We start from the raw sequence: 22,966 nt of genomic DNA, 5'->3' as shown, positions 1-22,966 counted from the left end.
ATATATATATATATATATATATATATATATATATATATATATATATATATATATATATTAATGCTATAGTGTGTACACTGATGCCATGGGATAGCAGTCTGTAACCTAATCGTGAAGCATTGCCTCAGAGGAAGTTGTGAGGTGTTATTTTGTTAGGAGAAATCACATTCACAGTCAGTGCAGGAGATTCCACTCACATACTATCCTGCAGGACATTGGAGTGTTCTTTAGATTCCATTGGACATGGCAAAAGTCATGGGACACAATACTAGTTTCTGACCCATAATATGTGCCATGTCTGTGTATGTAATTACAGACTAATCTCGACTCTACTATAGTGGAAATTGACCTCTAGAGATCTACCTGTCTATAGTTTTACCTTCAACTCAAAATAAAACTCATTCCTCATTCAGCTTTCTATTCCAATTCAGGCAATATGGTATTTGGGATAAATGGACTGATCAGTGCAATTTCATGTGGAATTTCAGTATGAAGGGAGGTGGAGCTTCAGGAGCAGGATTAGTGACCCCTGATCTGATGGAATATGAGGCTTTGTATCACTTCACATCTTCTGCATCTTCTGTGGGCTCCTCACTCCTTCAGCTTGGTGTGGTCTGGCATTGCCTTCAACTCCCAAGGCTAGAAAACATAAATGTACAGACATTTCAAAAGCGGAAATGATGATCATACAGTAATGATTAGAATTAATTTTGCATTTATTGTTCAGTAAAGAAAAGGTTTATTTTCTTAAAATAAAATGGAAGCTAATCGGGTCCAGTTAGATCCAATAACTGAAGATTATGAAAGCATAATGATAAGGTACCAATCAAAAGCTTAGACATGCATTCCTATGAATGTTTGTTCTTTATTTGTATTATTCACTACACATTGTAGATTAATATTAAAGACTTAAACTGTGACTGCATATGCAGTTCGGTAGTAGACAAAAAAAGGTTTGGCCTTCACAAACACCTGAGATAGAAACCTAACCCAAGTGAATCTGGGATGAGTTAAAGCGCAGAGTTAAGGAACAGCAGTTAACAAGAGCTCAGCACCTCTAGAACTCATTTAAGACAGTTGAAGAACCACTACAGGTTCTACCTCATAGCAGACTGAGAGAATCAGCCAAGAGTGGGGAAAGTTGGCATCAAAGCAAAAGATGCTATTTGTGAAGAATCTAAAGTATAGAACATATTTTGGCTTGTTTAATATTTTTGTTTCTTCATAATTGCAGATAAATCATTAATAATGTTGATGTATAATCTACAATTTATAAATAAATAAAAATAAAGACAGAAAATGAGAAAAGGTGTGTTCAAACTTTTGACTGGTACTGTATCTGCCAATTATTTCTGCACAAACAATGATATGACATGATGATATGCAGACTATATGTCCTAATGTTTGTAGACACAACTTCTTATATATGAATGAATTAAGCTACAGAACTTGGGACCCATTGCTGACACAGATATGCAATCACACACACGGCTTGTCTATTCCCTCTAGAGAAGTATTGCCAATAAATCATAATTCTCTATTAGATTAGAGTAGATAAACATGAATCAATTCTAACCATGGTGGACTGTAGGGGTATAAAGCACCCCCAGCACTGAGCAATGTTCTACGTTCTAGTACAGTAACAGTAGAGACAGTAACTCCAACAAAAGCAGGATTCACACATTTTTAATACCCTTGATTTCAGAAGAAACATTGAATTTGCAAGTGTCCCAATACTTTTGTCCATATACTGTACCCATCTTAAATTTTTTTAGGTTAACTTTTGTTTCTAAAAGGACAGACAGATGTTCTGTTACCTTTGCGGAGCTGCTTGTTTTCAGTCTGTAGCTGCTGGTTTAGAGTGGACAGGTGTACAGCGTCCTGAATGGCCTCCAGCAGCAGGGTCCTGTACCGGCCCTCCGAGAGCCGTTTCTGCTCCTCCAGCACCTGCCGGAATGTCCTAAACACCTGCATTTAAAAAAGTGAGAATAAAGAGACATCCATGTCCAGGAAATGCTATACAGAACTTTCCTTCTCCAATATTTTATTCAGAAGAAAACATCATTCATATGCAAAAGTACACTTTAGGCGACTCTGTTTGTGGCGTGCCTGCAGATGGCTTCTTTCGCATCACTCTCCCATACAGCTTCTCCTTGTGCAAAGTGTATTGTTGACCGATGCACAGTGACACCATCTGCAGCAAGATGATGCTGCAGCTCTTTGGAGGTGGTCTGTGGATTGTCCTTGACTGTCACCATTCTTCTTCTCTGCCTTTCTGATATTTTTCTTGGCCTGCCACTTCTGGGCTTAACAAGAACTGTCCCTGTGCTCTTCCATTTCCTTACTATGTTCCTCACAGTGGAAACTGACAGGTTAAATCTCTGAGACAACTTTTTGTATCCTTCCCCTGAACAACTATGTTGAACAATCTTTGTTTTTAGATCATTTGAGAGTTGTTTTGATGAACTCATGATGCCACTCTTCAGAGGAGATTCAAATAGTAGAACAACTTGCAATTGGCCACCTTAAATACCTTTTCTCATGATTGGATACACCTGGCTATGAAGTTCAAAGCTCAATGAGGTTACCAAACCAATTTTGTGCTTCAGTAAGTCAGTAAAAAGTAGTTAGGAGTATTCAAATCAATAAAGTGATAAGGGTGCCCATACTTTTGCACCGATTTTGGTTTAATGCATATTGCACATTTTCTGTTAGTACAATAAACCTCATTTCAATCCTGAAATATTACTGTGTCCTTCAGTTATTAGATATATCAAACTGAAATGGCTGTTGCAAACACCCAAATATTTAGAACTAAAAATTATTAAGATTAATAGGGGTGCCCAAACTTTTTCATATGACTGTACTATCTCTCACCTGTAGACTCTCCTCTCTGAGAGAGTGCACCTCCTGCTGGTGTAATCTGTACTGGGCCTCCAGACCTTCCTCAGCCTGCTGGTTCTCCCTGCGCAGAGCCTCAATCTGCAGAACCAGAATCTGCCTCTCCCTGTTCAGGTACATCACCTCCCCCTCAGCTCCCTCTGACTGAGAAAGACGATGGTAATTCATTTCAGTCCCATTTTACTGTACTATATTACACACTGTTCATTATTTCCTACATTGTAAATGAATACTGATCATCCAGATTATGAAGAAACACATAAGGACTCCTATAGTAAACAAACATAGATGTCTCTTATCTGGGGTGCTGTTAACTTGCGTTTGTTTGAGGCTGGTAACTCTGATAAACTCATCCTGTACAACAGAGATAACTTTTGCTTATCCTTTACTTGGGCAGTCCTGATGAGTGCCAGTTTCATCATACACTCTAAGAAATATAAGTACAGATTTGTACTTAAAAGAGTACAAAGCTTGTCGCTGGGGCTGTACCTTATATTAAGGTTCAAAAAAGTACCTTTCAGTGAAAGTACTTTTTTGTACCCATGGTTTTTGTGCCAGTATAGATTATAAAGATTATAAACATTGTCATCAACTAAAAATGGCTCAAAAACTTGATGATACAAAATTGTCTGGCTTTCAAATAAAAAATGTGCAATTTAAATATATATTGTTCATTAGTACAGTGATGCAGAATACTGAATGTACCTTTTGGCTGGTTAAATGGTACAAATCTGTACTTATTGCTGTTAGAAATGACTTTGTACTTCAGAGGGAACAAATCTGACCCTGTAAAGACCAATATTGTACCTTTGAGGGTACAATTATAAAGAATGTACCTTCGAGTACAAAAAAGTACTCATATCGTACCTCTGTTTTTTAGAGTGTAATGTTTGATGGTCTTTGCAACTGCACTTGAAATTTTTGAAATAATTTGGATTGAGTGACCTTAATTTTTGAAAAGTATTTTTGTTCTTTATTTAGTTGATTATTCCATGTAGGGCTTTTCACCATATACCACTATATACTTCTACATCTTCCCCATTCCAGGTGACTTTAACTCATAAAACTGACTGAAAAAATCCAGCCAATGTGCCTATTTTGATTAACCTAAAATATAAAAATATATATTCTGGTTTGTGTAACATTTTTTTATTTACTAAGTAATTCCATATGTTATGTTTTTTTTCTCATAGTTTGTGTGACCTTAGTATTAATCTGCAATGCACAACATTAAAAAAAAAAAAAAAAACCTGAGCACTGGTCCTGAGCACTGTTTTATGAATAATAACTCTATATCAAAAAGAGTAGTGGTACACTGCAAACGAAATCTTAGCAAGTGAAATTTTCTAAATTTAAGGCAATAAATCTTATTTTCTTCTTTGATAAGACTTTTTGTCTTACTAAGCATTGTAAGCGTTAGATTATTTTGATTATTTTAGGGATAATTATCTTAATCATTCTTACTTAGAATTTGTAATTTATTTTAAGTAATTTGAACTCAAAATAAACACAATCAAGCATCAATCAAGTTATTCTGTTTCTTGTGTGCAAAAACAGTGACTTTTTTGCTTGATTTAAGTGTTGCTTCACTCATTTTGAGACTTTGCCATTGCTTTTTGTAAGAAATTTCTTATATTTCTTAATTTGCATACATTTTGTCTAGTTTTTGCCAATGGATTTTTGCAGTGTATACAATAATTCTGGGGGACATTTGAATGTGGCACAGATTAACAAGCACTATTGTTACAAATAGGAGCTGAATACAGCAAGTAAAGCCTTTGCTGATGTAGAAGCCTTTGTAGGAACCACAGGTTAATACATACGCAAAACATGTTTTAATGTTATGGCTGTTTATGTAAATAAATCTGTGTCTGTGGTGGCACAAATGAAACAGTCTGACCTGCTCCTCCTGTAGCTCCTTCTCCATCTTCAGCAGCTCCTCCTGCATCACTCTCTCATGATCTTCTTTCAGCTTCTTTCTCTGCTCCAGCAGCTTGCAGTACTCCACCTGAGACCATTCCTCGAGCTGGTGGAGGTCAGTCAGTGGCAATAAGTTAATTATAGTATTTCAGAAGGATTTATTTATGCTCTTATAATTGGCTAGCACTGACACTTTAACCTCCTAATAAAACATTTAGTTATTCTATTTATTTATTATTGTTCCTAATTTATTTCTAATTGTATTATTTCCACCTAGTTTGAATGGGCAGTTACCCAACCCACTCACTAGGACCTAGCACCAGTAATGCTGTTTAAATATGTTTTATGCATTCAGTAGAAACAAAAAAATTACAAAGTTTTGTCTATTTTGTAAACACATCAAAATATAAAGTTTTTTTTTTATTGTTGTGTCAAAAAAATTGCGATATTAAATCATATGATACAATATGGCACCATTCCAGGCTTATGTTCACTATTGGGGACCGAAAGTAATGCTAGTTCTCAGGAGGTTAATCCAGATGTTTTATTTTACTCTATATGTATATAGAGTATTTATTTTATAGTTAAATGCTTTTACAGTTGTCTAGTTACAGTAAATCCAGTTACAGTACGTACTGAAGTAGGGCTGTGCCCAGATTGATCAGATTCTTTGAGTGCCTCCTTTTGTGTTTTTTCTTCTCTGTGCAGTTCCTCCTTCAGGTTCCTGATGCGCTCCACTCTCTCCTGGTTCCTCTCCACACTGGCTCTGCCCTCTGCCATCAATACCATCAATATCACATCATCATCATTACCTTACCTTTGATGAATAGCACACCTCCATCCTCCCACAGCATTTCGAGATCCAGAAATTTTAACAGTTTGTCCAAACACCCTTCAGACTGGGTGACATGGTGCAGAAAATGCCCTGATAAATCGCTTTTTCCACCGTTATTCAGCTCAAAGTAGCTCCACACCTTCTTGCTTCTGCTCTGAGGGCCACCATTATTGAACTGAAAATAACATAGACATGTATATTATATATATATATATATATATATATATATATATATATATATATATATATATATATATATATATATATATATATATATATATAGACTCTGCATAGCGTAGCTGGCGCCAGGAGGCAGGCTATGCGGAGTCTATATATACATATGTCTATGTTATTTTCAGTTAAGTAATGGTGGCGCTCAGAGCTGAAGCTCGCAATATAGGATATAAACAGTGGTTTTAATAAGCTTCTTGTGCATTTTGTAAGTTAGTATTGCCTCTTTTTAAATATCAGGGCTCTCCAGATTCTAGCAAGAAGGTGTGTAGCTACTTTGTGCCTGGATAATGGTGGAAAAAACGATTTATCAGGGCAAATTATGCCCCGTGTCACACAGTCTGAAGGGTGTTTGGACAAACTGTTAAAATTTCTGGATCTCAGAACGCTGTGGGAGAACGGAAGGGGGCTGTTAATCAAAGCTAAGTACTTTTTTACTACACCAAAAGTCCATTTTAGTTCAGTTCTCCTTTAATTGGTAGACCTCCCACCCTTTATCCAGATCAAGCATGTCTCAGACTGCCTTTATTGAGTTTACAGTGCAGAAGCAAAGCACTTTTTCCCTCCAGTCTAATCATAGGACAACTCATGATAAAATATTACCGCAATAGTTTGCCCACGATAATGAGGATATCACAATACTGATATTAGGACTACAGTAATAATTCTGTGATAATACAAGTATAATACAATATATTATTTTAGGATAAAATATTCCTAAATTATGGATTTATTGGCATCAATTTCACACAACCAATGTTCTTCACCGCAGGTTTACCCTATTTGATTATAGTGCCACCACCTGGAGTAAAAACGCAGTAACTTTAGTAAGTCAAATTAAGGGGCGAGTTTTAGGGAGCACTTTGTGTTTCAATAAAATATTGATATTGGACCCACATGCTGATAATATTTTGCAAACGAGAACAGTATTACATAATGCAATATCAACATTTTGTCCCACCCAGCCAGCAGCCAGCAGCCAGCACTAGATCTGTGGGGGTTTCACTTTTGAGAGATGTTGGGCTGCCTGTCCATGATTATATATAGTCACTGGCCCAAACTAAGTAATTTTTTATCTAGTTTTTTTTTTATACACCCAGTATTCCCATCATCTCCATCATCACTACCATTATAAATAATTTAGTATTTGTAGTAAAAGACTACAAGATAAGGTCAACAAAGCAACAACATGCCCTCACAAACACAAATACACACCTTTAATATGCATTTCCATCTCCTCTCTGAGAAGGTCTTGTAAATTTTTCTTCCTCTCTGATGATTCAGACAGAAGATTCTCCATCTTGGATTCTTTAGCACTGTCGTCCTGTACCAAACCACAGACGTTCCTGTAGCTGTGTTATGTTAAGTCTCAGCTTGTTCAGATTGATTTCAATGGACTTACTTTATAACCAGTAATTAACATACTAAAATAATGATTTAGTACAGGTGCCAGTACTTACAGGTGTGTCCATGCTGTAGAGTGGAGCGACGAGGCCTGGTCTGTTCTATTCTGCAGTAAAGCAGGTGCTTGGTGGCTGTATTACACTCCTATCAAATATTCATTACACAGTGTCTACTTTCCTCTGACTGCGGTCATGTGATTAATCCATTTAAACAGGTTTTACTTCATTATAGTTCTATTAATTTCCTCTGACTGCGGTCATGTGATTAATCCATTTAAACAGGTTTTACTTCATTATAGTTCTATTAATCAACAGAAGTGGATCTTCTTATTCAATGTTTAAGCCAAAAATGGTTTTACAACTAAAGTATTGCATCTGAAATTATGAGGAGAAACTTGATCTAGTTCTTAGTAAAACTGTACCCTCACTTATTATATAAAATATAGACACAAGTATTAGAACACCTGCACATTTATTGTTGAATCAAGGTTCTTAAAAAGAGTATGCAAAACATTTACTTCACTTTGAGTCTCATTATCTCATATATATACCCAAACATCCCACCTCTCCTGACACTCTCAGGATTCTCCTGCATAATAATAGTGGTTCCTTGATGCCCACAAGTCATATACAATCATGTACAATATCCCATGAAATCACCCAGACTTTGTATATCAAGCTTGTTTGTACACATTTTCTTAGCGGTAGCACAAGATAGAGCAAACGTACATCAGACGAAGCAAGAGTGACATGTGACATAAAAAGCTGTGATCCTGATTGGTCTGTCTTTGTGCTCATTATATCTCTCTCACATGGTATCAGTTTAGGTAAGCACTGAATGGTGGTGCCCCCATGGTTATATAGTGGCAAAAAAGAGACATAATACCCTATTGGCTGCCATTCTTGTAAGGAAAAAAAAATCATGTGCCCCTGCTTGTAATACATTATGATATTGTGGTTTTTAGATCAAGACATTTAAATATGTTAGATTAAGAAAGTTTAATAATACGCTAGATGAAGTAATGTTGATAATAGGTTAGATCAAGAAATGTTAATAATACATCTTAATTAGTGCTATTATAAAGTGCATTCTATGCCACCACTAATAAACAGCGTCCCAAAGGGTGCCCTTTGCAGTAGGTAAAATAGGATGTGTTTTTTGAGCGTTGGTGAGGTCACATATCACAAAAAAATAAATAAATAAATTTTAACATCCTGATTGGTCTGTCTTTTTGCTCATTTGACCTATCTGTGTTCACTGTATACAGGGTTTACACTCAACCTCTCCCTATCTCTCTCACAGGGTATCAGTTTAGGTTAGCTCTGAAGATTCATGGCAGGAAGTTTAAATACAGGGAATATAAAAATGCCCCTGTCTGTATTGTTCATGGTGGGCAAATGACTGAACGACACATCTGGGACTGAGGTAAGTATACAGATGTCAGCTATAGCTAATCTTATATAGGCTTTCTGGCCTTCTTTCTGGGTTCCAGCTACTCAAATAAAGTAGTGATCCCAAAAAACTGCACACGGGTAATGAGTAATGAGTAATATTAATTTAATAGAAAATGTTGTGACATAGGAAGCTTCTTGTCCAGTGTTGTCTTCTTTTAATACTCCAGACAACTAGTTGTATGTGCACAAGCATACATTTTACATCTCTCTGTAAAAGTAATAATTGTAAATATATAGTGTAATACTCATATATATATATATATATAATGCTGTTATTTATAGTGATTGGGGCTTTTAACCTATAAGTAATCAGACATGTTTACAGTAGGAAGGTATAGTTTATTGAAAGGCCTCTTATTCACAGTACAATCCTTTTCATTCATAGTTTTATCCATGTGTGCGTCTCTACACTCAAACCCCTCTCTAAACCTACCTACTAGGTAAAAAGGAAACATTCAAAATATTTAAAAAATAGATAAATCAACAGTTATTGCATAGAATAGAATATAAAATAGGATAGAAGCGTAATATGAATATGTGTGTCTGTGTGGGGTGTATTGGTACGTATATATGTACTGCATGTGTAGGTGTGTGTTGCAAATATATGATGTAACAGTATGTATCCGTATTTAAAAGTCTCACCTACGCAGAACAAACAGAATGAGATGCTGACTGAATTTATTTGTTAGAATCAAGATTTAATCACCTCAGATAGCCCTAATGGTATCGAGGGGTCATGCGGGACTGGATTATTTGATTTATGCGAGTCTCTTTTTTTTTCAACAACAAGGAAAAACACTTGTCTTCAGCTGTTCTGACTTCATGCTGGAATAAAAAGAAGAAGAAGGATGTTTGTTAAAAAGGGAGCAAGTCTAAACTATTATTATTTTAGTATAGAGTAATATATACTGTAAGACATAAACTCACCAGACTCGGCGTTGACTGCAGTGAGGCCACCAACAGAACACATATGGAGCAGAAGTGAAGGAAGAGAATGTGTTAGTAACCTTCAAACATTTTAATCTGTGCTCATTTTTACACATAAACAATTAAATAAATGCACACATACACACACACACAAAATCTTTATCAGTACAGTGTGTATTAAAATTATAATAAAATATAATAAAATATTCAGTAAAACACTAATATGATAAATAAAATACATGAATACAAAACATTGTGGTTTTATATTATTGTTGTCATTAAAACATCTAGGTTTGTGGGTGTAATGAGGAAACTGTAAACTGGTCCACATGGTGCCCTCATGGTTAAAAAAATGGTCGCTAAATTGCCCTATAGTGGCAAAAATGAGACAAAATACCCTATTGGCTGCCATTCTTGTGATTCTTGTGTTTTTAGATCAAGAAATTTTAATAATATGTTAGATTAAGAAAGTTTGATAATATGTTAGATGAAGTAATCTTGATAATAGGTTAGATCAAGAAATTTTGATAATACATCTTAATAAGTGCTATTATAAAGTGCATTCTATGCCACCACTAATATACAGCGTCCCAAAGGTTCCCCTTTCCAGTAGTTAAAATAGGATGTGTTTTTTAAAATGCTGAGGTCACATATCACAAAAAATAAATAAATAAAAACATTTTGACAATACAAAAAAATTAAATATTAAAATATATTTTATTGTTTTTTTTAATACTTTTATGTTTTCATCCCTGCCCTTTAAACAGCATTTTTGATTAACTGTGTTTTTATTTATTTTCATTTTATCCCAGTTTATGTAAAGCACTTTAAATGTGCCACTGTGTATGAAAGGTATTACACAATTAAATTGCCCTGCCTTGCTCTCAAATTAACTCACAGGATCTTAAATACTTTCTTCAAAATGAAAAAGAATTGTTACTTTTTACTGTACTCACAGTGCACAGCATTGTGTACACATGTGTATATACAGTATATGTACTGTATTTTTTTCTAATCATCAAATCAACCATGCTTTGGGCTATGGTTGACAGTTGATGAAGTTAAAACCATGTAATCAGCAAATCATTTTAGAACATTGTAGTCCATCATCCTTCCACGTCTTAATAAAACGAGTTAAAAGTTGCCCAGTTGCTGAATAGTTTCCAGTTAAACTACTGTAGTTCAGAGATTTGGAAACCCACCATCTCCACAGTGGGGGCGTCCGCGGATCTGAGTGCCAGGAATCTTGTTGCCGTTCTTATCCACACACCAGCAGTAGCCAGTGCTGTGCCAGCACTGGGTGGGCAGGTAGTTTCCTTCCTCATCGCACTGGGGCCGGAAGTAACCAGGCCTGACCTCCCTCTCAGCATCCAGCTGGCACTTACTCTCCACCTCGGTGGCTGCAGACAGAGAGAGAGAGGAGAGTAAGTATGAATGACGGGTAGAGATGATCATATTGTATATTGTATGCCGCATATGTGCGGATCATGTACAGGTACTGTGTGTGTGTGTGTGTGTGTGTAAAGGCACATTACTGACCTGCAGATTCGGTGCCCTTGGGATCCTCAACCTTCTCTTCAGTGATATCAGTCAGCAGAGGCAGGGAGTCCATGGGGCGGAACATCCTCTTTGAGGGCATTCTGGGCCCTTAATGCAGAACACACACATTGATACTTAACTAAATAGTGAATTTAGGCTTAAATTAATAAAATATTTAAAAAGAAATGGAAGTTTAGAACCACAACAACACTCTCCTTATCACTGTTTATTGATGTATGGGTTTAAAGAAATTACCTAAAATTCCTCTGATTAAAAGGTTTTTCCCGACACTGATGATATGTATTGTTATTATGTTATTATGGTATCACTTCTCTTATGTGCTTTCCCTACAGTTTTGTTCTTCTCTGCTCACTTGTCTTACATTCCATTAAATGGTTCTTTAAGGCAACTGTTATGAATGCTTAAATGGTTCATTGTCTAGTCATTTTCATGATATTTTTTTTCTCTGTAATGGATAAATTATTGTTTGAGAGCAGTCTATTTTCTATTGTTTTGCTATTTACTATATTTAGTTTTAATTGTTTGTTTATATATAATGTTATATAAATACTGTATGTACAGTATAAAGTTCTATATACATATCCTGAACTTTTATGTTTGTTGTTACACTATTTTTGTTATTTTTTATTTTGATTGGTCTTGGTAAGTTACAGTGTACTGTTGTTTCTACTGTATGATTAAAACAGTGGTAAATTCTTAAAATTATTATTATTTTTTTAATTCAATGTTTTGTCATTGTCATTTGTAAGAAAATCATTATCGCAAAAATAACATTAAATATTGTGATATTCTTTTAGGGCCATATCGCCTATCACTAGTGGACCTCACATTTGGCTAATAAGGCAAATGTTTTGACTGAAAATATACAATATAGATGATTTTTTGCTGTTTTTAGCAAAAGAAAAATACACACTTTTTCATTTTCCATTATATATCTACTAGAGACAGATTATATCTGTCCAGTATCACTTATTTTACTTTAATCCTGGGTATATGGAGATATTTGGAAAGCATTATTAGTATCATGACACTCTGGATCATTGATCAGTGTGTCATATCATATCGTATGCAATAATAAAATTTAATTTTCATTTTTTTGCAGTAGTGTGAAAATATATTTTTTTTATTCTGTGTTTTGACATTTCGCCAAGAGTATCGTTATCGTGAAAATACTATAAAATATTATGAAATTATTTTAGAGCCATATCCCCCACCCCTAAATGGAATTGTAGTTATTAATTAATTTAGATTTTACCATCCCAAATGCCACTTCCCTCCCGCTGAAAGCTGGTGGACTGCAGTTTCTAAACAAAAGAAGAACAATAGATAAACTCATTAATAGCAAGGCAAGACAACCAACACACTGCACAATCAGAGGTTTTCATTAGCAGATATTTTCTGTGTTGTGTTTTATTTGTACTGTAGCTCAGGTCTTACAGTCAGAGGGGTTTTCTGCTTTGGGACATCATCGTCAGACAGGGAGGTCATCAGGGGCAGGCTGTTCATGGGCACATGCATCTGCTTGGCACCACCTGAGGAAAGAAAATGAGGAGCGTAAAAAAATGGACAAGCACAAATTCCACATAAAGGCTACAGAGGTTTTACTGATAAAATTCTTTTTACTGATAAAATTCAGTTTCCTCTCCCACTATGTTTCCTCATTCCCTCCTCCCATGTTTAGTACCTGAGGGACGGCGCATCAGCTGCACCTTCAGGTTCTCCTGGCCCTGCTCCAGGGCGGTGATGTGGTCCCTCTGGCCCAAGACAAAGTAGGCAGTGAGGGCCTGGCCAGCCAGTAGCAGACAGGCCAGCAGGGTCAGGCCTGCCACCTTGAGGGCCTTAGTATTGGCATTGCTGTGGAGAAAGAGGAACCACAAGAGATCACTTTTCACTTCTTGTTTAATAGGTTTATAGCATCTCTTCTTTCTCTTAGTAGAAAACAACTGCAATAATAATCTTATGTAAACCCTGACAGCACTGCAATATGTTACATTACACTGTCAGAGGAAAGAGTACAGGTCCATGGTCCCATGAGTACTTTTGATATGTAATTTGATATGGCAATAAATTGCTTGATTGAAGCTAAACTATACTTACGGTACAACAGGACATGTTTGTTTTACAGCTGTTGAATAAAAACTTAATTTTGTGTCCTTTGTTCATTAAAAAAAAAATGTCAGGATCTCAGACTGTATTATTCATATAATTAGTATTAGTAGGTAATGTTATCATAGTCGTAAAGATTATAACTACCTAGTAACTTCTTTAATTATATAAATAATTTAGGGATTGCTACGTTTGTATATGTAAACTACACCATATACCATTTTCTCTGATTACACTGTATACTAAACATAATAATTAATTGAAAATATATTTTTTCTGTCTTATATTTTATCCAATCATCTTGTATCTTTGTGTTATTGAGTTCATCTGTAGAAAAAAATAATACTCAAAAACTAAATTTAATAATACAAATAATCTAATAAAACCTGCCTGGCGCTGTGTTTTTATTTTTAGCCCTTTTTACATATGATTTGTATTGGCTGTTTCCTCTCTTACTAGCCTATCAGAATTATCCACGCGTGTGACGTCATATGTTGCTAGGTAGATCCGTATTCCTTTTCTCAGTCCAGCTGAGGACAAATACAAGCTAATACAGACTCAGTGGAGTCAAAATAAAGTGAGTTTAAATTAATTTTCTTGATTTTAAAATAATATTTTTGAAAAATTTGAATGTGTTTTTTTTGTCTCCCCTTTTAGTTTTGCTTTCATACTGATTAATACTTCGCATTATTTTGCACAAATTCAGTTGGATTCAACAGGTTTGCTTCAATGACCATTAAACATTAACATTAACAATATTCCCCTCAGATTCATAGCGCTTTACAGATGAACAGAAAACAAGCTCACAGAAACTACTAACAACAAAAGATTCTACAGATTGATGGCATATATATATACTTTTACTTTTGCTTGTTGCATTAAAGGGGCACAACTTTTTTTCTAATCCCGAAGACCGAAAATATAAATATTGTTCACTGAATTTTTTTTCTAATGTAAATTAAACCCCAACGCTTTCCCTTTTTGCACTATAAGGGCCTAAAAATACCAGAGACGCCCTGGCATTGAATAAAAATACTTTTTAAAAAATCCAAATAATAATTATTTTTTTAATTTCCATTTTTCTTCATGCCAATTAAACATAACTCTTTTGTCTTTCAAATTCCACACATTTCCTATTACATTACAGTCAGCATTCCCAAAGACACAAAATAAAAATTTTGACAATACAAACGAATTTTTGCTCTATTTTAAAAATGTATCTCGTTCTAATTAAACGTAACTTTTTTTCTTTTTTTGCGCAGCAGTGCAGCAGCCACAGGTGCATTAAGGGGGTCTACAGACAAAAACGAGTGGTCATAACAGGTGATTAGTGATTTTTATATTTTTCTTGCACACTTGTTTAAATGATGTAAATGCTCTCTCACCTGCGGGGGGGAGTGAAGGAGTCGGAGCTGGGGGCTCTCTCCAGGAGCGCAGAGTTCTGCTGGTCATCCATCCTGCTCTTCTCTTCAGCGACTGTGTTTGTGAGAGTGTTGTCTTTCCGCACTTCGCTTTTAACTGCAGGACGGTGTGTGTGTGTGTGTGTGTGTGTGTGTGTGTGTGTGTTTGTTTTTCTCGTCCTCTACTTTCTTTGCTGGTCTTCTTGGAAAGCCCCGGTTTGGTTTGGCGACCAGACGCATATTCAGTTCTCCTTTTTCTTTTATTTTCCAAATCTGAGCTCTGATTGGCTGTGCTGAGTAGCATCATCAGTTAACAGGAGAGCAGAGGTTTGAATAAAGAGGCCAGGCAAGATGAACACAGCTGATTAACTCCCACAAACCTGTTAACCTTCTGAAAAAATAAATCTGCCTGGCCAGCTCAATCTCTTCAGAGGAATAAAACCTATCCGGACAGGATTATTTTCTCAGGGGGTCCTGGGGTCATTTTCTCTTTTATTGGAAATGTGATTTTATTCCCATCCAGAACGGCCATATATGTGTTTTTCTCAGACATTCTCTACTCAGATTTATCTACTGTTTTTTTTGCTGAACTCTGCGGCCCTCCGGTAATCCGCACATCTCTGAGTTTCATCACCATCACGTTTAATAAGATAGCTATTTGTCCACTGCTACACACCGTAATTACACTTTGGATGCACGTTTTCCATGGAGATCCACGTAAACACAACAGCGAGTGGAAATGGAGGAGCTACTGAACGCGATTGTCATGTGACTGAAAAAAAAAAAACTCACTGGTCCTCCTGTTTTTCAATTGCAGTCTGGATGCAAGAGCAATCACTAAGTAGAAGTATGAAATATGTTTCATGATATGCCAGCGCATGTATACAAATTCATATGGATTTTATATAACTTAATTAGCTTATGACAGTTTCTGAAATGGACTGACCCAAACATAACCAAGAGAGCTCCTGTATCAGCTGAGAAAGTTCAACCTGCCCCAGGAACTGATGGTGCAGTGTGGGGCAGCTCAGCCACTAAACACGAAACTCATAGACTTGTAGCACATCATCAGGTCTGAGTGAAGTTACCCACACCAGGAAGCATGCAGAGAACATGTCTCTGATCCTTCAAACCCTGTCCTAGCGGCTTTCTTCAGGTTGGCATTTTAGCCAACTGAGGATAAAGACCAGCAGACTGCAGAGCAGCTTCTTCCCACATGTCATCTGTACTATAAGCCTAAAGATTTCATAATAAAATTGTGAAGCTACAACTAGCTACTTTCTTACAAAACTGTTTAGAGCCTCCATATTGTCATTGTCACTCAAAAAATATTCACTTTTTTCCTTTTTGCAGGTTGTGGTCCACCAGTTTAAGATGCTGCCACGATAATCCAAGGATTGCTGGTTTGAATGCCAGATTATATTACTTACAACCATATTGTCATCCCAGATCATACTGTCTAAGGGTGCGTTCACACCTACTTGGTTCAGTTCAAACTTTCTGACTTTTCAGTTGGTTCCAAAATGAAATAGCAGGTGTGAAAGGGGCAATCTGGACCAAATGATGCTCATGTAGTTGATACTGTAGGTTCTGTACTGTAGGTACTTACTAAACTGTAGCACTAAAAAACAAAACAAACTGGACCGAATGTATATAATGTAACAAACACATGAACCTTGGTCTGTATTTTCAGGTCTGAAAACATTCTGATCTGTGACTGTACAGTTCGAACTTTAGATCATGCTGGTTTGCCATCAGCAGCCAGAGTCCGAGAGCACAATAGGCCATGATTTCTCTGGGTGGGTAGATGGTGGTCTCTCCCTTCATCACTCCTACTGTGATGTTGGTCAGCACAGGTGTGTGTTAACTGATGGATCAGAGTGATGCTGCATCATCAGCAATTGTAAAAGAATCGGTGGATGAGTTCACATGTGTCATGAGCCATTACTAATGATAGGGGGTCATTCTATTAAATAGGTGGGGTAATTGGACTCCCAAATCGGGGAGATAATGGGTAAAAATTTTAAAAGAATTACAATGAATGGACCCAAAAAGTTATGAGACACAAAATTACAAAGACTTTCACTGAAAGTTAAAGGTACTGATTTAACAGCGGCCATTACATTCCCTATCATAACAGAAGCCACTCTTTTTAACTATATCAGCATAACAAAAGCATGATGCTGACTCCCAACAGCTTTATTATCTACACTAACTTTACCCAGATACATTTGAGTCATTCCTCAAGCTCCTCACTGATTTGACAGTATATCATCATGTGTTATCCACAGCTCAATATGTGTGTGGGGTTTTTCCAAAACAAGGAAGCGAAAAAAACACATTAAACTTGGTTAGAAAGTTAGAATGAGGAATCTCATAAGATATTCATCAAGCAGCAGAACTGGACTTTCTACTGTAGGTTATAACAGTGTTACATGTGTGAGTCTGTGAGTGTGTGTGATTTGCATCAGTGTCTGTAAAGGGTAAATCACTGACCTTTAAAACATTTCAGATGCTGTATGTGGGAGGTGGGCCGGCTCTTATTCTGATGAGCTTATCTTTAGCAGTCAGGGGCTCACCTGCCTGGGCTATTCTAATGTAAACATCTAAGGGGTATTTCTCAAAGCAAGATATTGCAGTCATCTGGTCAGAGCAGCCCAATAGAAGAAGAGTAATGGGAGATTCCCTACTGGACGCTCTGTAAAAATTCAAATGTAAAGAAAACTCAAAAGTTTAACAAAGCAGCACTAGATTTTTTGTTTTTAGAAGTTTTGAAGAAAACCATAAACAGTTCTGTAATACTCGTAAGTTTATATTTTTTACACGTTTTACGTATCAACAATTCCAAACATAAGTTGTGTCAAACACAAGTTTTCTTACAAAAAATCAAGAAAAGTTAAAATGTTTACGGTTCACAAAAAATTAGTTGTATGATACTAAAAAAAAAATCTCAGACGACATATTTACACATATTTTTTTGATAAAACATGGATTTTTATTTATTTATTTTATTTTAAAATGTTTTGTTGCACATAACACTATTTAAGAGCTGTTGTCCTTCAGAATAGACCATAAACTAGCCAATCAACAAGTTTATAAACCAACAAAATAGTAACTTGGCCCCGCCCACTGAACTGGAAAAACAGTAGTATGGTACTAGAGCCATTGAGGCAAAGTAACAGGTAATTTTTAGTAATTTTATGGGATTTAGAAACACTTTTTAGTCATGTTTTTTTAGTGTTTAGGGGTGGTTTATAAAATAAAAAGGTCAATATGAAATATAAAATATTTTATTACACAAAGGTTTTTAATGCAATGGAAAAAAAAACTATGAAATATTTTAGCTAATTGGATTTTTTTTGTTATATAGATTTTTTTTTTGTGGAATGTTAGAGTCTTTTTTTTCTGTGCGTTACAGGCAGAAAACAGCATTCTTTAAAAAAAGTTATTACTGAAGGTAAATCAGGTCTGAATGGGTTAAATCCAATATTAGATTAAAAAAAACTTGCCAACTTGATTAATTAAAAATAGTTTTTAGTTTTTGTAAGGTCTTGTAGGCCTGGTGTGCAGGAAAAGGGATGTATATTACCAAATGCAATAAAATTGACCAGAAAAAAAAAACAAAACATGAAATTTCTTTGGCTCAAACATCTGCGGTAAATACAATTCAAAGTAAAAATAAGAAACACTGTGTTTTTATTTTAAAAGCATTCTCCCTACTGTTCCAATGTTTTACGATTTGGGGTTTATCAGGACTCGGTTGCCAGGTTAACCAGTTGTGTCTGATATTTCACAGTGGACATTTTTCAGTGGCACAAGAAAAACTGAAAAATGTCATTATTGGCCTAAAACATCTAATACTGATTCATACGAAACAACATGAAGTTTTTGTTTCCTTACCAAATTAGTGGTATGAAACATGGGAGTATACTGAAATTTAATGTACTCAAATATATTTTATCCTATTAAAAATACTTTTCTATGCAGTCTGGATCAAGTCCAATTAATTACGTACAGTATCTGGTTTTCAGGGAAATGAGACGGTGGAAAGCACCTGACCAGAAAACAACAGACCTGAAATGAGAAAGGAATTTAGCACACAAGCACACAAGCACACATATAGCCCACAGACACACAGTGCTGTTTAGTATAACAGCTAATGTTTTAATGTAAAGATTACAATACTCCTGCACTTTATGTTGTCTATTGCTTGTTGTTCTATGTTGCACCATGGTTCCGGAGGAACGTAATTTCATTACACTGTGTACCTGTACTCAGATGTAATGACAATAAAAGCCTCTTGACTTGACTTGACTTGACAATAACACTGTACAATAGGGTACATTAAATAACAGTACTGACGACAAAAAGACTCCACTAATTATTATTCATTAATTATAATAATCAACACTCGTTGAGACATTATTAATCATTAAAACATTTGTTTGACTAATTTACAACATTTACACTACATTTACATTTAGTAATATTTAACAATATCTTCTTTAACTTAAACTACTTTTATACTTTATACTTTATATACTATACACTTTATATACTATATTATATAGTATTTTTATATGTATTATTATATCTTATCCTTCTATTGTTATGTTTATGTACTATTTATACCTGCTGATGGATGTCCAGAACCTATCATCCATCCATCCATCCATCCATCTATCCATCTGATAATTATTTGAGACATTTCTTGGCCATTTAACAATGTTTATTACTGTCATAAGTAGTGTTATTTGTAAACCTTATTGTAAAGTGTTATCAAGACATCTAATGTATGTTACACTTTCATGTTTTCATATTTTTTATTTAATATATTTGATTGCATTAGATACATATTACTATATGTCTAAAGGTTTGTCTGTACTAAACATGCTGTGTGTGTAAAGCTGAGCACCTAGTGTGTGAGCAGTGTGTGCCCCTTAAAGCAGAGGGATTTAGGAATTATTTTCCATTAATACATATAGTGGATCTAAATCAAAAATATATACAAGCACTTATAAATGCATATAATTAGCATTGTAAAATAGTAAACATTCGTGGGATGTGTAGGATCTGTGTGGGGAAGCCCCTGATTTCTCTTGCTTTTGTAAATGTATTGTAGGATGTTTTCTTATGACTGCAGTGGGTAGTGAAAAAGTAAGAAGAGGAAGCGCTGGTATTTTAGAGAAAGTACTTAGATTAGAGATTAGAGATTACTTAGAGAAAGTAGAGGTAAAAGTTGCTATTTCTGATACATAAAACTTGTTAAAAATGCTTTTTCCACTACAGTTAAATTTTTATATCCATAAGCTTGTGTGGAATGATATCAATATACAGGATAGATGGTGGCACACAGTAGTGCAGTGGACCTAGTTTTGAGCCATTTTTACGTCGGTTCTAAACCCAACTTTACACACCCCACATGTGGGATGAAGGAGAGTTTGCCAGTAAAACTGATTTTTCTATTTTAAAATTGCTGTTAGGGTGTAAACTGGACTGTGAGAATACAATTTTGTTCTACCTCATGTCCCAAATGTGATGTGAAATGACAATAAAATCTTCTTGAATCCTTGAATCCCTGGATACTAAAATAAAATATGGCTGTTTTCTACATGGTGTCCACGTTTCACCCATTAAGTTCTGAGGTGTTCAGATAGTATGTCATTTTCCCTTACGTTTCTGAATAAAAAGACTGTTTTGTACTAAAATAGGGATCAGCTGTATGCAGTGAATGCGTCTCAATTGTAGCATCACTATAAAACCAACTCACTTTATTTCATTAGAGTTTACTCCATATTCTGAGTACTGTAAACATTACCTAAACACACACACAAAACATGAGGGAAAGTTTACCTATTTTCTTTAGTACATTACACAAAAAGTATATCTTTGCTGTTGGTTCCTGACCTAATTTATTTGCATAATGGGCGTATCACCCACTACTAACTTACCATCTGTGTGTAGTCTTGTCTACCAGGTCTAGTTTAACTTGTGTTTTTGTTTCTTAAAACACAATAAAATTGTTTTGTGTCCTTTCTGTCATGATTTTCCCATTACGTAGAAAAATCAATCCAGCATGAAGTCACTTTCTGCAGCAAAGAAAATAGTAACTTGCTCTTATGACCTATAACGCTGTGGTCAGGCAAATAACGCTATATAAAATAATGCTATATAAAGTGTAACTAAATAACAAAGGGAAGGTAGTCCCAGGTGGGTAAGACTACGCACTGATGGTGGATGAGAGTTGGGGACAGACCCATTTTGCAAACAAAAGATTTCAGGAGCCAATAAGAAAGATAAAAAGTAAACTTTACCTTATTTTTGTGTCTTAGTTGTTTAGTGTAGGCAATATTTACTATATTTATATGGGGTAAACTCTACCCAAAAACAGTGCTTTTTTGTTTCATTGTTCATTAATTTGATTATTCCTTGTTTAAAATTTTATGTAAACAAATTCTCTGAATGTTTCCATTTTCTAAATCAACAGTGAAAAAGAATGTCTTATAATGGGTAATACCCATCAAGCTCTTCTGGGAAGAGTTCCTGTGAACCATTTTCTATTCTCTTCTCTGGAAAATGACCAACCACAATCGAAAGAGACATTTCTCTACTTCTCCCAGTTATGTTTCCTCATTCAGACTGCATCTTTACCAAGATTTATACAGATAATTCTTACACGGATCATTAAAGTCAGCATAAAATGAATCCTAGCACATTTTCCTTATTTGCTACAGTATAACTCATTTGATTCATTGTGATGCATGGGGTTTGAGGGAACTCAAGGCTAGCTGAGCTAAGCTTTTTCTCCTGACTATAGGTAAGTGATGTGTTTGTCAGAAGAAATAAAATAACTCACCTACACTCTAAAAAACAGAGGTACGATTTGAGTACTTTTTTGTACTCAAAGGTACACTCTTCATAATTGTACCCTCAAAGGTACAATATTGGTCTTTACAGGGTCAGATTTGTTCCCTCTGAAGTAAAAAGTCATTTCTAACAGCAATAAGTACAGATTTGTACCATTTAAAAAGACAAAAGGTACAATCAGTATTTTGTATCGCTGTACTAATAAACTATATATATGTTTATTGCACTTTTTTTGGATCATCAAGTTTTTAAACCATATTCAGTCAATGGTTATGTTATAATCTTATAATCTTTATAATCTTTACTGGCACAAAAACCATGGGTACAAAAAAGGACTTTCACTGAAAGTTACTTTTTTGTACCTCAGTATAAGGTACAGCCCCAGCGACAACCTTTGTACTCTTTTGAGTACAAATCTGTACTTATTTTTCTTAGTGTGTACTCACTAGGACTCTATATTCAGACTGCAGGCAAATCAGATTTGTGCATTTAAATCATTGATCAGATATGATTTCATCACATCATAAAAAAATGTTTTACATGATGTGGATACCATTGGTAACTTGCATTTAGCTCTCCTCTTGGACCCCTGCAATTATTCCATCACTCTCTGGATTTGATGAGGTAGTTTTTTTTGTCACGCTGTGAATAAAAAATATCAAAAATATTTTTTGTTACAAGCTAAATATGCCAAACACTGGATTTGGGCTCAGTCTGAAGGTGGTTAAGGACAAGCACATACAGCACCACTAATAGTTAGGTGCTAGTGATGGCCATTTTGAAGCATTACCACACATTAACAAATTGTGTTGGAAAATGATTGAGCTTTTGACACCTTTCTCCAAGCTGTCATCTCCAAGTATCCGTTTAAATTTTTTACAAGAATTCTTTCATTCTGTTATCATGTTAAACATATTCACACAAAAATATTTATGTGCCAGTTCAAACAGTTTAAACACATAAAGATTGTGATATGAAATGCTGTTACTTTAAACAATAGTTTTGTTTTGTTGCTCTTTTATATTAAAGCTTTTAAAGCAAGTCACAGAATCATTGCATCGATACAATTTGAACCACAAAGTGTCGACACTGCTTTGATGCTCTGTATCGAGATTAACAACATCCCTAGTCAGCACTCTTAAAGGAAAGCACCAGATCCCCAGTTCTAATACATCAGCCAACAGAGACCTGTGTCTGCAGCCATCACCATTCAGGTGATGTGGGGAGAGATTTCTATCTACCCACCCAGAGAGAGAGAGAGCATGAACATTTGTGCTCTCTCAGACTCTGATGACTGCTGATGGCGAGGACCTGGGTGGGGTCCAAACTCCCAATCCTTGGGCCATAGTGTTAAGGTCTTG

The 22,966-nt window shown here is 35.4% G+C and overlaps 2 protein-coding genes across 2 annotated transcripts; both read right to left on the bottom strand.

The window, feature by feature from the left end:
* Window positions 1-68: 68 nt before the first annotated feature.
* si:dkey-201i24.3 (golgin subfamily A member 6-like protein 4) lies at window positions 69-5,804 on the bottom strand. Its single transcript, XM_022665585.2, has 5 exons — window positions 5,458-5,804; window positions 4,802-4,927; window positions 2,878-3,045; window positions 1,818-1,968; window positions 69-639 (listed from the first exon to the last, which is right to left on the bottom strand). Exons 1-5 carry the CDS (start codon window positions 5,608-5,610, stop codon window positions 563-565), a joined length of 675 nt encoding a protein of 224 aa, XP_022521306.2. The 5' UTR covers window positions 5,611-5,804; the 3' UTR covers window positions 69-562.
* Window positions 5,805-9,063: 3,259 nt separating this feature from the next.
* cd74a (CD74 molecule, major histocompatibility complex, class II invariant chain a) lies at window positions 9,064-14,931 on the bottom strand. Its single transcript, XM_007232211.4, has 8 exons — window positions 14,724-14,931; window positions 12,917-13,086; window positions 12,670-12,764; window positions 12,488-12,536; window positions 11,212-11,319; window positions 10,875-11,072; window positions 9,673-9,687; window positions 9,064-9,570 (listed from the first exon to the last, which is right to left on the bottom strand). The coding sequence occupies exons 1-8, from the start codon at window positions 14,792-14,794 to the stop codon at window positions 9,566-9,568; spliced, it is 711 nt and encodes a 236-aa protein (XP_007232273.3). The 5' UTR covers window positions 14,795-14,931; the 3' UTR covers window positions 9,064-9,565.
* Window positions 14,932-22,966: the final 8,035 nt, after the last annotated feature.

Source organism: Astyanax mexicanus, chromosome 2 (genome assembly GCF_023375975.1).
Source record: "Astyanax mexicanus isolate ESR-SI-001 chromosome 2, AstMex3_surface, whole genome shotgun sequence".
Classification (NCBI taxonomy): domain Eukaryota; kingdom Metazoa; phylum Chordata; class Actinopteri; order Characiformes; family Acestrorhamphidae; genus Astyanax; species Astyanax mexicanus.
The sequence above is the reverse complement of the archived record's forward strand: the minus strand, read 5'-3'. Positions and strand labels throughout refer to the sequence as shown.